This window comes from Macaca mulatta, chromosome 9, assembly GCF_049350105.2.
Source record: "Macaca mulatta isolate MMU2019108-1 chromosome 9, T2T-MMU8v2.0, whole genome shotgun sequence".
Lineage (NCBI taxonomy): Eukaryota > Metazoa > Chordata > Mammalia > Primates > Cercopithecidae > Macaca > Macaca mulatta.
In genome coordinates, this window is record NC_133414.1 from 1975857 (window position 1) to 1991824 (window position 15968).

General features: G+C 52.0%; 1 protein-coding gene across 1 annotated transcript in view; it reads right to left on the bottom strand.

Moving 5' to 3' along the window:
- The window catches only part of ADARB2 (adenosine deaminase RNA specific B2 (inactive)), a 519334-nt gene that overhangs the window by 140584 nt on the left and 362782 nt on the right, over positions 1-15968 (bottom strand). The window contains exon 3 of the mRNA XM_001118272.5: positions 11972-12861. Coding sequence (XP_001118272.4) covers positions 11972-12861 — 890 coding nt within the window. The remainder of the gene's footprint in view (positions 1-11971; positions 12862-15968) is intronic.

A 15968-nucleotide genomic window follows, 5' to 3' on the forward strand; every position in this document is an offset into this window, starting at 1 on the left:
ACCCTGGGGGACCTGAGGTTGTCACTGCATTTTTACTTAAAAATTTTTAAGTAAAAATGCAGCATATGAGACAGTTGCTGATAGGGGCATGAACTGGCTTTCAGTGTTGCTGAGTCTTGCTCTTCAGAATGATCTGGGAGCATTTGTGGGGAGGAAGAGATAAAATGCCTCAAGATGCAGCATATTTAAACAGATTTGACCCCCAGCCACGCGGCAAGCTCCAGCCTTTACAGAGTTGCTCGGCGAGAACAAGGCCATGAGAAGCAGAAGGTGCCGGGGCGCTCCAACCAGTCTCCTGCTCCAGACACTACCTGGGGCAGTGGACCGGGAGCCAGGCTCATGTTAGGTGAAGGCACCCGGGCCCTTCTCCCATCTGTCCAGGGTCCTCTGTTTCCCATTGGTTTGGAAAGCTAGAATTTAATGGAAAATACTACAGGAGTGAGAAAATATAAGCTCCAGTTTTGGGCAAAACGCTGCAGATTGCATGTCAATGAGGGATGCGTGCGTGTTTGCTGCTCGTCAAATGTTACCAAGACAGCAGCCCCCAGCATATGTGCCCATATTGGATACATCATGTTGGCATATGGACATCTTACATGGGTTCTATTTTCTCAGGATGTGAGAAATGCAGGTGAACATTCCATCACAGATCCTTATTTTCTTTTTTTTTCTCTTTTTTTTCTTATTATACTTTAAGTTCTAGGGTACATGTGCACAACGTGCAGGTTTGTTGCATATGTATACTTGTGCCATGTTGGTGTGCTGCACCCATCAACTCGTCAGCACCCATCAACTCGTCATTTACATCAGGTATAACTCCCAATGCCATCCCTCCTCCCTCCCCCCTCCCCATAATAAGCCCTGGTGTGTGATGTTCCCCTTCCCGAGTCCAAGTGATCTCATTGTTCAATTCCCACCTATGAGTGAGAACATGCAGTGCTTGGTTTTCTGTTCTTGCGATAATTTGCTGAGAATGATGGTTTCTAGCTGCATCCATGTCCCTACAAAGGACACGAACTCATCCTTTTTTATGGCTGCATAGTATTCCATGGTGTATATGCGCCACATTTTCTTAATCCAGTCTGTCACTGATGGACATTTGGGTTGATTCCAAGTCTTTGCTATTGTGAATAGTGCCGCAATAAACATACGTGTGCATGTGTCTTTATAGCAGCATGATTTATAATCCTTTGAGTATATCCCCAGTAATGGGATGGCTGGGTCAAATGGTATTTCTAGTTCTAGATCCTTGAGGAATCACCATACTGTTTTCCACAATGATTGAACTAGTTTACAATCCCACCAACAGTGTAAAAGTGTTCCTATTGCTCCACATCCTCTCCAGCACCTGTTGTTTCCTGACTTTTTAATGATTGCCATTCTAACTGGTGTGAGAGGGTATCTCATTGAGATTTTGATTTGCATTTCTCTGATTGCCAGTGATGACGAGCATTTTTGCATGTGTCTGTTGACAGATCCTTATTTTCAAGATGAGGAAGTGCAGGCCCAGAGGGGCCCAGGACTGGCTGAGTCCCTTCAGTTCTGCTCTGCCTTCCCAGTCCTGCATGCCAGCCCTCAACATGTTACTCCAGAAATGGGATTAGAGGAGCTCATTTGGATTTTCCCTGAAATCCCTGTTTCCTTTCCCGCCTTCCTGATCATGAAGTTGCAGTGAGTTGTGTTGGAGGACCAAGCCCTCGTCTCCACAGCCGTCGTCCCTGGGACAAGAATGAGATTGCCAAATGCCACTCGAAGCATGGTTCATGCATCTGCCCATTTCATTCTCCCAGCCGCTCTGTGAGCGACTGCTTTTGGTATCATCTCATTCAGGAATGAGGAGAAACCAGGGCACAGGTATTTGGCACTCAAGGGCTTAGGTCCCACAGCTGGTAAGCGGATGCAGGAGACTGGCTCTGGAGACAAAGCTCACCACCTTCTCCAGGGCTGTGGATGGCAGCCGTGTGATCTGTCCCCTGCCCAGGAGACCACTGAAGAGTACACAGATTAGGAGCCAGGAGGCCTCAGCCCTCACCTCAGCTCTCCACACTCATTGGCTACGATCCTCAGTAAGACCATGGATGCCTCGACCTGGCCAGTGCACAAGGAGCACAGCATCAACGCCTCCAAACAGCGCTCACAGGTGACACCCTCCTCTGGACCCCACAGACGCAGTGCACCGAAGCACCCTGACTGGACACCAGGATTGCTGAGAAGGGGGCTGGAACAGACTCAGGGTAATTGGGAGATGAATGGGAAGAGAGAGGCAGTAAGAGATGGAGGGAGGTAAAGAGATACAGGGACAGAGAGGGAGACGGAGACAGAGACAGAGAGACTGAGAGACAGAGAGACTGAGAGACAGAGACAGGGAGATACTGAGAGAGAGGGAGAGACAGAGACAAAGAGAGACAGGTACCAAGAGAGACAGAGACAGAAGAGGGAGACAGGCAGAGAGAAACAGAGACAGCGGGAATGTGAATGCCAGGCCCCTGCAGGGCCATCTCAGTCCTTGGTGCAGTGATTTGCAGAGCATGGGGCGTGCCCTGCATTGCCGGGGGCTGGGGTGGGAGTGGCTACGAAGTCATTTCTCTTGGGAGGAACATTTCCCTGTTGTTTCTAAACTCTCGGGAAACTGTCTGATGTCTCTAAAGAAACCACTGTTGCCTGCACTCGCGGAAAGCTGATTCAGGAAGGGGTCTCAGGAGTCTGGGATGTGAGTTTCCTGGGTGAGCGGTTGGGGGGCCTCTGCGGTGCCTCTGAGTCTGCAGGTCCTGCTGCTGCTGCCACTCCTGGGCTGTCAGGCGACGCCTGAGCCGTGGAGCCTGTGACTCTTGCCAGCTTGGGCAGTGCTTGCTCCCTGCAGGGTTGGCCCAGACTCTGTTCTGAGTGGGTGGTGGTCTGGGGCCCTTAGCCAGGCAGTGCCTCCCTCAGCTGCCTCCATCTGAGGCCCTCCCTGCAGCTCTGCCCCCCACACCCTGTGCCCTGCTCTCCTCCTCCCACCTGCTCTGCTCTGTCTGCCGTCAGTTTCCAAGGGAACCTGAGCTGACACTGGGAGAAGCAGAATTAGGGGCTGTGAAGGCCCCGAGAGGGGGTCCAGGTCCCAAATGCTGGTTTTGGGCTCCATCTGGGCACCCTGAGACTGTATGAGGGTGACCGGGCTGCTGCTGAGGTCAACACTGGGAGCTGAGTGCCCATGCACCCCAGGGCTGTCCAGCACCCATCCACATCAGCTCCTGGGGCTCACAGGAGGCACAGGCAGGCGTGCAAGCAACAGAGGCCCAGGAAGTCACCAGGTGCTGCGAGAACGATGGAAAGAGGCCTGTGTGATAATGGGCGAAGGAGAGAGGACTCAGGGGAGGGGCTCAGGGGAGAGGGCTCAGGGGATGTGACAATGGGTGAAGGGGAGAGGGCTGAGGGGTGAGGGCTCAGGGGATGTGACAATGGGGGAACGAGAGAGGACTCAGGGGAGGGGGCTCAGGGGAGAGGGCTCAGGGGAGAGGGCTCAGGCGATGTGACAATGGGTGAAGGGGAGAGGGCTCAGGGGTGAGGGCTCAGGGGATGTGACAATGGGGGAACGAGAGAGGACTCAGGGGAGGGGGCTCAGGGGAGAGGGCTCAGGGGATGTGACAATGGGCGAAGGAGAGAGGGCTCAGGGAAGAAGGGCCCTCCCGGACATCCTTGGGGTGGGGAAGGTGGTACCTCATGTGCTCTCCCAGGTCCCCTCTCCTCTCTCAGATGCACCTTTTTCCTTTCTCTGCTCATTTAAACGTTGGCTTTTCCCAGCTGCCATCTCCTTTAGCTGTCCCTGTCCTTTTTGGTGTAACGATGAGTCCCAAAGGAAGGGAGCTCGGCCATCCTAACGGAGCCGTTGTCTACCCCAGGGAGGCTGTGGGTTCCCTGCTTACAGAGCCACCTTCCCACAGGGAGCGAGCCCCTCTAGCCTCCGAGCTCCATGGAGGTACCCAACGCAGCGCTAGCCAGGAGGGCGGTGGAGCCCCTGCAGGCAGGTGACCCGATCCGCTCCAGCTTTCACCTCCCTGAGGGCTCCCACGAGGCTCCCATGCACTCAGGGGTCTCTGACCACCAGGACGTGATGCCCAGGTGTGTGTCCCTCTCCTGGCTGCCTACCTCCCCCCACACAGTCGGGCTCTGGAGTCCTTCAATCAACTCTTCCCTGCCAGTCAGCCCACCGTGGTTTCTCCCTGTTTGGAACTAATAACAAACACTTTTTGTGTCACTCTTGCTGTGCTAAATCACAGACCTCTATTTTGATTAACAGTGTTCTGTGTCCTCCATCAGCCTAAAGCCCTTGGGGGCTGGGAGGATGGAGCAGGCTGGAGTCCTGAGGATGAGCCCCAGCCCCACAGAAGCTGAGCTCCGCTGTCTGTAACTGTCCTCCTTGCTCCACCCCTCAGTGATTAGACTTTGGGCATGGGACTCAGGTCTCCGGAAACTCAATATCCTCCTCTGTAAAACAGACCTCAAAAATTTTAAATGAGGGTTACTGTGCACGTAAAGTACTTAGAAAAATGTGTGACCCAGATTAAGTGCCTGGGAAATATTAGCTGCTAATGGCACTATTGTCATCATCAGTAATCATGGCTATGAAATAGAGGGAAGTGGTGAAGCTTGGCTCACAGGCCCTGCTTAACTAATGAACAGTCATATTAACCATATTTGAAAATTCTGAACATGGCATTGGGAATCTATAGGCTTAAATACACACCAGTGACATATTACAATTTCACTTAACATGTTTTAGTAGAAAGTAGGGAGGCAGAAGCTATTATATAAATGTATATTGTACGCTGCATACATTGTATAAACATATATTGTGATTGCATGCACATTGCATAACATATGCTGTACATTGTGTATACATTGTGTGAACATATATCACAATTGTATATGCATTGTATACACGTTATAGAAATATATAGCATACATTATATATACATTGTACACAGGTATAGTGTATAAGTGTATATCATACATTGTATTTACATTGTATAAATGCATAAATGTATTGTTAAGCATCTACGAAGCCTCTAGTGCCTCATTAAGGAGGGATTTTCTGAAAGGGTTTTTTCCATGTGTAACGACAATGAGTGACCTCTCACTTTCGTTCTGGCCATCACAGACCCAGGACACGAAGAAAGCCAGAAGGTTTGGGGAGGGCTGGATCTGCAGGACTGTTTTTCCTTCCCTGAAAGAACACCTTGCCTTCCTGCGTGGACCACAGGATGGTGTGTGTGGCCACAAAACCCAGAAGGTGAGGTGCTGAAAGAAAGCAAGCTGCTGGGATCATTCCTGCTTCAAAGCAGGTGACGTGGCCACCGGCGTGTGGGAAGAATGGTCCAGAGACACAGGCAGCCAGCTGGAGTGGAAGGGCGTCCTGGGGACCCACCCCCTGGAGGGCTTCACAGAGAACGGAACCGCCTGGGGAGAGCTGGTGGAAAACAACAGAACTTCACCGAGGACCCGGAACCTTAGCTTCAACGAGGCTTAGCTTGTCCCCAGTGACTGAAGCCTCCCAGGGCACTTAGCTGACCGGGGGATGACGGAGGGGAGTTGGGGTTTTCATGCTGGTCTTCCAGGGAAGCCTTAAGGCTGGCCCAAGTCTGGAGGAAAAGCTGTGTGTGGGAGTGACACCATCTTAAAGCCCATTCTTTGGAAGCCATCATGATGAAAAATGGCACACGCTGCTCTTCAGTCTCACCTCCTTCCACCCTTCTCAAGTAAAGCAGGAACAACACACCCATCACCACTTCTAAGACACGAGAACTAACTTCAAACAAGCCAATTGTGAAATTCCGATTTTTCTCTGTAAGTAAGTTATGGAATTATTGAAAGCCGTTAGGTAAGAAGGGCTGATTCCTACCTAACTGGTCTGTCTTCAGTCCTCTCTCCCTGAGTTACACACTGAGACCTTTGCCACGATAGAAATGACGTTCGTTTTAATAGTGGATTCCTGGGCTTTGTGATCGGGGGGGTTCTTCTAGGGCCCCCACTCACAGCAAGCCCTTTGTAATTTTACACATAAGTGAAATCAAGAGTGACTGTCCACACGGGGGGACAAAAAGAGTTCCTGCCAGAAAAAGGGCAGAGGCGCGAAACCAAACTCAGCACACTGCAAAGACGCTTGGCTCCTGACCGGCTTGTGATTATCCGTCCTCCACTCGATTTATTCACAAAGTGAGTGAGACTGAATGGCCAGTTTCTAGCCAGAGTGGACTGTAATATTTGAGTGAGGGAGACAGGAAAAGACCTGAAAATCATTAGTGTCCCTGCCTCAGGACCCTGGCATATCCGTGACCTCTCTGAGTGCTCTGAGAAAAAATGAGGGACGTTGGTGGGCACAGCGGCAGACAGGTGGCTGCTGCAGTCTCCCTCTTCCCACGGGACCCTCCTCTTCCTGGCACCACACTCTTACTCCCTTTCTCACTCTTCAGTTGCAAGGAGGGATGCATGGTTTTTTGGCAAATAAAATATAAGACATCTGGTTAAATTTGAATTTCAGATAAACAATAATAACTTTTAAATGTAAGCTTGTCACTGTATTTTATCTGGCAACCCCTTGCAAGGAGCCTGCAGACCCCAAGCAAATGTCTCCTCTTAATCTAGGAAGCACCTTCACCCAGGATGGGAGCGACATGAGCCATCAGGCTTTTTGTTTGCTTTTAATATACTTTGGTGTGGGAATAAGTATCTCAAGGAATTGAACCCGTAATTGCATCATAAAAACAATGATGCTAATAACAGCCAACAAGCGAGGAGCGCTTACTGTATTGTTGTAGACACACAAGCCTCAGAACAACTCTGTGCAGAGGAGAAAACAAGCCACAGACTCGTTAGCAGCTTGCTGAATTAAAGATCTTTTGGTAGGTCTCTGAAATGCTCACACAGGACAAGCAGGTTTTTCCTACCTCTGCACAAAGATCTGGTGACTGTAAGTCTTTCTCTCTAGTATAGATCTATATACACATATATGTGTGTGTGCATCCTGCACAATAGTGTGTGTGAGAGAGGAAGAAACAGAGAGAGAGAAAGAGACAGAGAGAGAGACAGACAGACAGAGAGGGAGAAAGAAATTGCCCTGGACTTAGCTCTGCACATCAAAGAAATGGCTTCATCTCGACTGGCTGCCTCAACTGATTGAAGCCATTCCCAAGAACTGGTCATGATTTTTCTGCAAGGATTCAGCTGCATATTTCTTGGTGTGGGGACAGAGGATGAACCCCTTGGGCTTTCCTCTCATTACGGTGTCTCTGGTGGGAACAGTTGGGGATGCAAAGCCACTATGATGTCAGATAGGAGAGAAACCTACGGTTCCCTCAGCCCTTGAGGATTGCTTGGTGAGAATGTGGAGCCAGGTCCATCCAGGAGGTGAAGGCCCAACTCTAGGCTTCTTCTCCCAGGGACTTCACAGACACTTTTTATGTCTTTAATACCTGCATTCCCAGAGCCAAACCCACAGTTTCCAGTTCAAACACCTTGTTCTAGTGCCTTTTCCACTGCCTGGGGATGCCCGAGGTGCCACCCCTCCCTCTCTGGGTTCCCAGTCTCTCTGAGTCTTTATGCAAATATAAAGAACTTCTCGTTGGCAGTGAATAATTCTCACAAGGCTGGGTGGCAGTGGAAAGTTTTTTTTTTTTCAGCAAAACGAAGATTCTTTTAAAATTTTAGAAAGTCATTCAAGGAACTGTTTGTCTTTCTGAAGGCACTAGTTTGGAGTATGGACTGAGTGTGGGAGAGTGCGGGGTGAGGGTGTGTGGACAACAGGGTGTCTGTGCCTGACATGAAAATTTAAAAAACAAAGAAATAAAGGGGGTACTTGAGGATGAAAGGTAAACTCACAAACAAGTCAATAAACTTCCTTTTCAAAGTTACTGAGCACACAGGTGACTTTTACTGATTGATTTATTTTTACTGGCATTATAGTGTACTTTATTCTCCTTTCTAAATAGTTTTCATGGAAAGAAAATGCTGAAGAGCATTCCTTTATGGTTGCATTTTTGCTTAGGATTTCTTTTCATGCTGGGGTGGGGAGCAAACTGAAAAGAGATGTAGGTTTTGTGATTTTATCGTTTTTTATGATGATGCCTCCAGGTAGCACATATTTATATCCTGACACCGTCTTGTTCTTACTTCTGAGTACCCAGTTAACCTAGAGGAGTCCTGAGTGCACTGCAGATGAGGAAAGCATGAGAGATTTGCAATGGGCCAGGCAGGTGCACCTGAGCAGGCACTGCCCCTATCAGCTGATACTCATGGTGACTGGCCTGCAAACCCTCTGCCAGCACTGTAAACCCTACCTGTTTAGGTCTGGTGTGAGTTCTAAGGAATCTGATTAATGCCTGCTTTTGACACTCTGGCTGACTCAGATCCCATGAAGCTGAAGGGTTAGATGAGTCCAATCCTGAGAAACACCCTCAGGTGCAGGAAATAGTGAAAATCAGATGCGGAGAAGCCACACCTGTGATTTTAATCTTTATGAGAATTCATGCTTCTGAACTTCCTCTTTCAAAATCCAGATGACACACAAGTCTATCGTACATCTTTACCACTGGAGAGTGACTTCAGGTGTTTATAAGGAAGCTGAGATTCTGAATCCCAAGCACCACCACAACGATCACCCTTACAGACACTACTCAGGTCTGCGAGGGCCTTTGGGTGGCCCTGCTTCCTGCGAGCTGTCCTGGCAGGACAGAGAGACTCTTCCCGCCACAGCCCTGCCATTCCAGGCTGAGGCTGTGAGCAGCACCATGACAGGCTCTGGCGGCACTGTCTCTCAACAGCGTGGGTCTCTGACCACTCCACAAGCTGGAAGTGCAGACCGCTGACTTCCCTCGAGAACCCACTGGGTTCCTGCAGGAGGCTCCTCAGCGGTGTCTAAGCACACCACTCAAATGATTCGTATGCACCATCACATTGGAAACTTGTTTTCATTGACTGTTACTTAATGAGGAGACTTCCCTCCAGGATGGTTCTGAAGCTTCATTCGTAAGAGCAAGCCTTTGGTGGAGAGCACTGAGCAGACGTGCAGCATCTTTGCTGGCTTCTACCGAAACACCATGTGGATCCAGACGTGGGTTTGTGGGTTTGTGGTTCTGCACGTGGAAGCCGGCCCTGCATGGGGTGAGCCTGGGACTGTGGGCAGAGAACCCAGGTGCAGAAACTGCATCGTTCCAGCAGGAGGCGCTGCTTCCAGGCTCCCTGGACGGACTCCGGCAGGGCGGCCTTCCCCGCTCCATCCCCCGGAGGTGGGACACAGCCCGGGAAAACGCACGGCTTGCCCTCCAGACACGGGTGCTAACAGGCCCGTCAGACAAGGGCTGGGGACTGAGGCCTTTAGGAACTTCAGCTCCAGAGCCCCCATGCGGTGGGACCAGGGGTCTGCCTGAACAGAAGCAAGCTGTGTAGACCGGGGTCCGTGAAGTAGAGGCAGGATTTTGCGGGAAGGTTGGGGCAGAGCAAGGAGGAAAAGCCACATTTACAGCAATTTCTGAAATCTTTTCATTTTTCTCCCCGAATCACATCCATAATATGATTTGAATTTAATAAACTGCTGAAGGTTCCTGGCCCTGAGTCCCAGTGTCCTCCCAGCCCCGCCCAGTTGTGGGTGCGCGTGGGGAGCGGTACAAGGGAGGGTAATGGGCCCCTGGAACGCTGCGTGCAGAGCGGTGATGAACGGCCCGAAACCCTCGCGCTGCTCTGCGCCCTTCATCACCCAGTCCGGGTGGTTAGGGACTGTCAGAGAAAAATAATTTAGCGGCCACGGCTCTAACCGATGTGCTGCATTCTGGGGTCAAATGACTATTACAAAGTAGTAGCACTGCCTGGTTTCTCCATCGTAAGAGCTCAGGGCTGACAACATGAAAGCAAAAGGCATTGCAGCCAGAATTCACTGACATCCTTCACATTTTACATGAGTGGGACGCAGGAGAGGGACTGGGCAGGCGTGAAGGACTGTTTCCTGCTTAACAGATTCAACAGAAGAGTGGCAGGCCCAGCTGGGTGAGCAAAGTATCCCAGCAACGGGGGACACGCCCCAGACCGTGGGTGCTGGGGCTTCTCAGAGAAGGTGGCAGGAGACCTGAGCCTGCCAAGGTTGCACCCAAGGTCGTGGGCAGCGTTAGGAGGGCTCTCTTCCAGTGCCCCCCAGCCCCCTCCGCCCTTCCCCCCTCCCCCAGGCTGCAGGGGTGAAGTGGCTTCCCGGACGGTCACTGGCTGGCAAGTTTAAGCTACAGACAGTGCAGAAACAGGGTGAAAAAGGAAGAGAGAGGGGAGTAAATAAGAAGGAGGCATAAGAAAAGACCAAGCCAGGCCCCAGCACCCTTGTGAGGAAGTGCCCAGGGACTTATGTGGAAGCCGTTCTTGCTGTCCACCACCTTGTTTTTACTTACATTGTGTTTTTATTTGAGGATGAGTTTGGACAGCAAGACTGACAGAGATTGTGATTTAAATCCCTCTAACCCACTCCTTAAAATGACCACCGGATATTCCACAAGTACTTGAAAATGAATGAATGGCTTCCTGAGGGCAGATGGCCGGGGTGTGCCCTACCCCATGCCGGCCAAGAGTTCAACGAGCATTGGTTGACAAGTGAATAGTGAGCACTCAAACCCAGTCACAATTCAAGATGAGGGCTCTGTCACGACGCACGTGGTCTGTGTCACCCTGCAGTCTCCCTGAGCGGCGTCTGGGGTTCGAGTGGGACCTGTGTTCATGAAGAGATTTATGATCTCCCCAGGCAAAAGAACAGATTCTGTCCTAGGTGTTCGGATGTAATGATAGTAGCGATCACGGCCATAACTTACAATTACTGCATACTTAGGACGAGTCCCGCACTGGGCTAAGTGCTTTTTAACTATGTGAAATGTTTCTTTCCTTGATTGATGCCAAAATGAATAAAGATAATTTTCTATATCTGCTACATTAGTGATGCCCACAAATAATTCTGAACATGATAAGAGAAAAGATAATTTGCATAAATCAGCCATTGCAAGACTTGGCAGGATAAGATTGTTTTAAAATGGTATCAGAATAGTTTCTGACAGATATGAGGCAGGAGAATAGGGTCTGGAGGCCGGAACATAAGGCCGGTTGACACTGACTTCCTAGAGCTGAATCAAATGGAAATACTTCAGCGATGACAGGAAATGTCCTCTCCATTTACACAAGGCCTAGGCCGAATAACCAATGGAAACCTCTAGAGGGTATTTAAACCCCAGAAACTTCTGTAAGGCGCTCTGGGGCCCCTGTGCGCAGGCGCTCCCACCCTGGAGTGTGCTTTCTTTTTCCATAAATCTCTGCTTTTGGTGCTTCTTTCTTTCCTTGCTCTGTGGGTTTTGTTCAATTCTTTGTTCAAGGCGCCAAGAACCTGGACACCTTCAACCGGTAACACCCAGACAGAGCTGAGAACATGTGAGTGAAGGTAAACACAGGTTAGAAGGCGGACTCACAGCCGCGCAGGAAGGAACCAGAGGGGTCCTGCCGGGCAGAGTGAGGCCCAGCTCCCTACTCTCGCTCCGGCCTCTTCAGTCTCCCAGCGCGGTTCTCTCTTGGACCAGGGACCCCGTCTGGATCCTGCGGGACTGGGCGGCCTCCCCGGCTGCACCCAGGCACAGGACGCCTCCCTGGTGGAAACTTGACCCCAATTGTACCCGGCACGACCATCCGACCCCATGCGTGGAGACCCAGCCACCCACAAGGCCTGGCACGGGGGAACCGGCCCTCCCCCTGCAGACAGAGGCACCCTGGCAGCTCCCTACCCGGCCTTGCCGTCTCCTCCCGGGCAGCCGCATCGTCACCCTCAAAACCGCCGGCAGCACCTGCTCTCCGGTCACCTCGCCAGCCCGGGGGAACATTCTTTCCCCTCCCGCTCCACGCGGCCGCTCCTTCCCCGAGAAGCCCGGACGCCAATCCCCACAGGGAAATGTCGGGGTCCTCCCGCGCCCCCCGCGCCCCTCACCTGCGGCATTGGCGTCCTCCTGGCCCTGCCGGGTGCGTGGCCGGGCATCTGGATGTCGAAAAGCGCCTGCAGCGCGGCCTGCGCGGCCTGACCCCGGGCCAGCTTCTTGCTGCGCCCGGAGCCCTCGAACGTCCTGCCATCCACGCTCACGGCCATCACGAAGCTCCGCGCCCGCCGCTCAGCCGGTTCCGCCAGACACACGTAGCGCAGCCCAGCGCGCAGGCGGTTCAGCAGCACCACGGGATTGCGCTCACCAGGGGCCGCGGGGGTCGCGGGGGTCGGGCCCACCAGGTCCAGCGCGCGGCACAGCAGCCGCCGTCGCCCGTAGGCCGCGGACAGAAGCGCTGCGTCCCCGGGGCGGCCTCCCGAGAGACCGGGGCGTGGCGCCGGGGGCTCGAACTCCTGGAAGAGCGTGTCGGGGAAATCCGCCTGGTCAGAGGTGAAGTCCGTGCCAGGGCCCGGGCCGCCACCCATGGCCAGATGCGCCTGGCAGGCGTTGGGGAACTGCACGAAGGACCTGAGCGCCAGCTCGGCCGCGCGCATTTTGGCCTTCTTCTTGGTGGGGCCCGTGCCCTCGAACGTGAGCCCGTTCACCTCCACCGCTACCGCGAAGACCGGGGCGTGCACCGGGCCCGTCTGCGACACTGTCCGGTACTGCAGGCCCGGCCTCAGCTCGTGCAGCTGCACCAGCGCGTTCTTGGGCGCCATGGACCACGACAGCTTCTTCCAGACCAGCTGCAGTTTGCACAAGTGTCCTCCATTCCCCTCCTCCAGCGGCCGCTTCCTCTTCGCACCGGGGGCACCGCCCCGGGCCCGGTCCCCCAGGGGCGGTGGCCGCGCGGCCAGGTTGCCCACATTGCGGTTCTCCTTCACCTCCGCGCTGCTGGTACCTGGAGGGGAGAACAGACCAGTCAGGACCCTGGGCGAGCGCCGGCAGGTCGATGGGAACAGCAGGCAGTCCCCTAGGGTCCGAGTCCCTTGCCCCCAGGCCAGGCCTGAGAAATGACTGTGGCCACTGGAGGGAGGGAGCCCCTGGGGGGCCTATGGCCCATGCGGGGAAGCAGCGTCCCTGGTCCCTTGCTGAGGGCCTGTGGCTGGGAGCTGTCCTCCTCCGGGCTGGCTCCTGCTCTAAGTGCGGCTGTGTACCCCAAACAGACAAGCGCCCCTGACTTTGGACAAGTTTTGAGCAATGTCAAAGGTCAGAGACGCCTTTCCTGGGGTGGTGTGGCCTAGTGTCCCCCTTCCCACCTGCTACAGGGACCTCCAGGCCCGGTGACCAGTGCCCCCCTAAAACTGAGGGGAAGGGGGTCCAGCCCCCAAACTCTACTTCCTCATTCACAGCCAGAGGTGAGACAGGTGGCGTCTCCTGAGACCTCCCTGGAGGGAAGGATAGGAGCCCGCCCAGGTGAGGCACTGCGGCCTTGGGGTGAGTCCCGGTCTTTCTCCACGGAGGAGGGGCACACCTATTCCGTAACTACGGTCAGTCCTCTGTATTCCTGAGTTCCCCATCTATGGATTCAACTAACTGTGGAGAGAAAGTATTCGGGAGAAAATGGATGAATCACTATGGAACGTGTACAGACTTTTTTCTTGTTATCATTATCTAAACAATACAGTATAACAACGATTTGCATAGCATTTACATTGTATTAGGCAGTATGCAACATCCAGAGATGATTTAAAGTACAGGCATACCTCCTTGTTTGGCTTCCCAGGTATCGTGTTATTCACGAATCTGAGGTTTGTGGCAACCCTGAGTTGAGCAACTCTATCAGCACCATTATCCCATGCCATGCGCTCACTTTATGCCTCTGTGTCACATTTTGGTGATTTTTTTTTTTTTTGAGATGGAATCTCACTCTGTTGCCCAGGTTGGAGTGCAGTGGCACGATCTCTGCCCACTGCAACCTCTGCCTCCCAGATTCAAGCGGTTCTTCTGCCTCAGCCTCCTGAGTAGCTGGGATTACAGGCATGCACCACCACGTCTGGCTAATTTTTGTATTTTTGTAGAGATGGATTTCACCATGTTAGCTAGGCTGGTCTCGAACTCCCGACCTCAGGTGATCCACCGGCCTCCATCTCCCAAACTGCTGAGATTATGGATGAGAGTCACCGCACCTGGCCACATTTCGGTAATTCTCAAAATATTTCAAAGTTTCCCGTTATTGTATCTGTTATGGTGCCCTCTGCTGTGTGATCTTTGATGTTACTATGGTGGTTGTCCTGGGGTGTCATGAACCACACCCATTTAAGATGGTAAACTTAGTAAGTGTTGTGTGTTTTCCGACCGCTCCACCAGCTGGCTCTTCCCTCATCTCTCCCTCTGCTTGGGCCTCCCTGAGAAGCCCCAATATTGAAATTAGGCCACTTAATAACCATGCAGTGACCCCTTAGTGTTTAGTGAAAGGAAGAGTCAGTCCTCTCTCACTTTAAATCAAAGGTAGGGAGGGAGGCATGACGATAGCCAAGATGGGTCAAAAGCTGGCCCCTGGCAGGAACCCAGGCCACTCGCTTGGTTTCTGCCCCTGGGAGTCTTACCACCTTCATGAGACAGGCAAGCACTTTAAAAAGACCTGTAATGTCCCAGTGTTTTCAGGGTAGGTACCAGGGGTCGGTGGTCAGGAGCACAAGCACAGCTCCTTTGGAATGCATTTTGGGAGCGTTGGGCAAGAATAAAGAAACACACGCCTTACTCAGCAATTCTGCCGCTGGAGATGCGTCCTACAGAAACCTTCATACCCAGAGGCAGAGCTGAACAAAGGTGTGCACTGCAGCATGGTTTCACAAAACTGAAAACTTTGAAAATGCCCAAGTTTCTATGGTTAGAGGAATGATGAGTAATCAGTGATATAATCACACTACAGAATATATAGAATACTGTACAGCAGTTGCGTCTAATGGACTACGTCTGTATGCTTCCACGTAGATGAATCTCAAGAAATAGGATGCCAGATAGTAAAATTGACTTGCAAAATAGCCCATAGGGTAGGATATTACTATTATAAGAACACCAACGTTCTATATTCTTCATGCAGTCATCCATCTGTGACAAAACTGCTGATGTGTGGGTAATAAAGATCCAGTCCGGTCTCCCCTGGGGAGCGCAGGAGGGCAGTGCAATGAGGGGCTGGGGGTGACTTCACGTGTGACTGCGGTGCTTTATTTCTTTTGCAGAAAATGTTCTGAAGTCAATTTAGCAAAATCATCATTTGCCAGCCAGGGTGATGGATGCATTTGATGATGATTTCATTTTTCCGGACTGACCATCCTGGACCACTGTTTTCTGGCAAAGCTGTTCCATTAGGGAATCTCAGCCATGGATGACCCCACAACCTGCTGGGTCCATACTGCCCTCACTGGTGAATGTGCTTCTGGAAGGCTCCATGCAGGTTTACCACAAAATACAAAATTACGGTAGTGAGCTGCGCCATTGCCCCTCCCTGAGGCCTGACTCCTGCAGAACCAGACTTTGTTGTTTCTCATTGCCCCCGGCATTCCTGGGGAATGTATTAATGTCCGATTTTCTCAGTGAGGAAGTTCCTTTACTGAGGTTGCAGAGTTTGTTAGCTGGTCGAGGTGCAGTTCAGTCCCAGGCATCGGATCACTCTCATCTGTGTTGTTGCTATAAAGGTGATTTTATGGAAACTGATTACTTCCATCATTGTCTTGGCCTCTGTACAGTAAAACCCTTTTCTGGGCTCTCCGGAAGAGGAAGAGGAAGCTGAACCCACAGGCTGCCCCACGTGTGACCGGATGGTGAGCTGTCCCAGGCAAGAACACACAGGCTTCCCCTCACTCACCGGCTTCGTCCGTGGAGAGAGGCTCTTCTGCTGGGTGTGGATGAGTTTTTTCCATTAAGCAAGTGGAAACTTGAGGCAATTTTCACAGCTAACCCACAGCTTAGAAATAGAGGTTGAGTGTGGCTGGATGTTGACACGTGGACTTGCTGGCCATGTGGCCCGAAAGCCAAGCAGGAATGAGACCTAGCTGGCCCAGC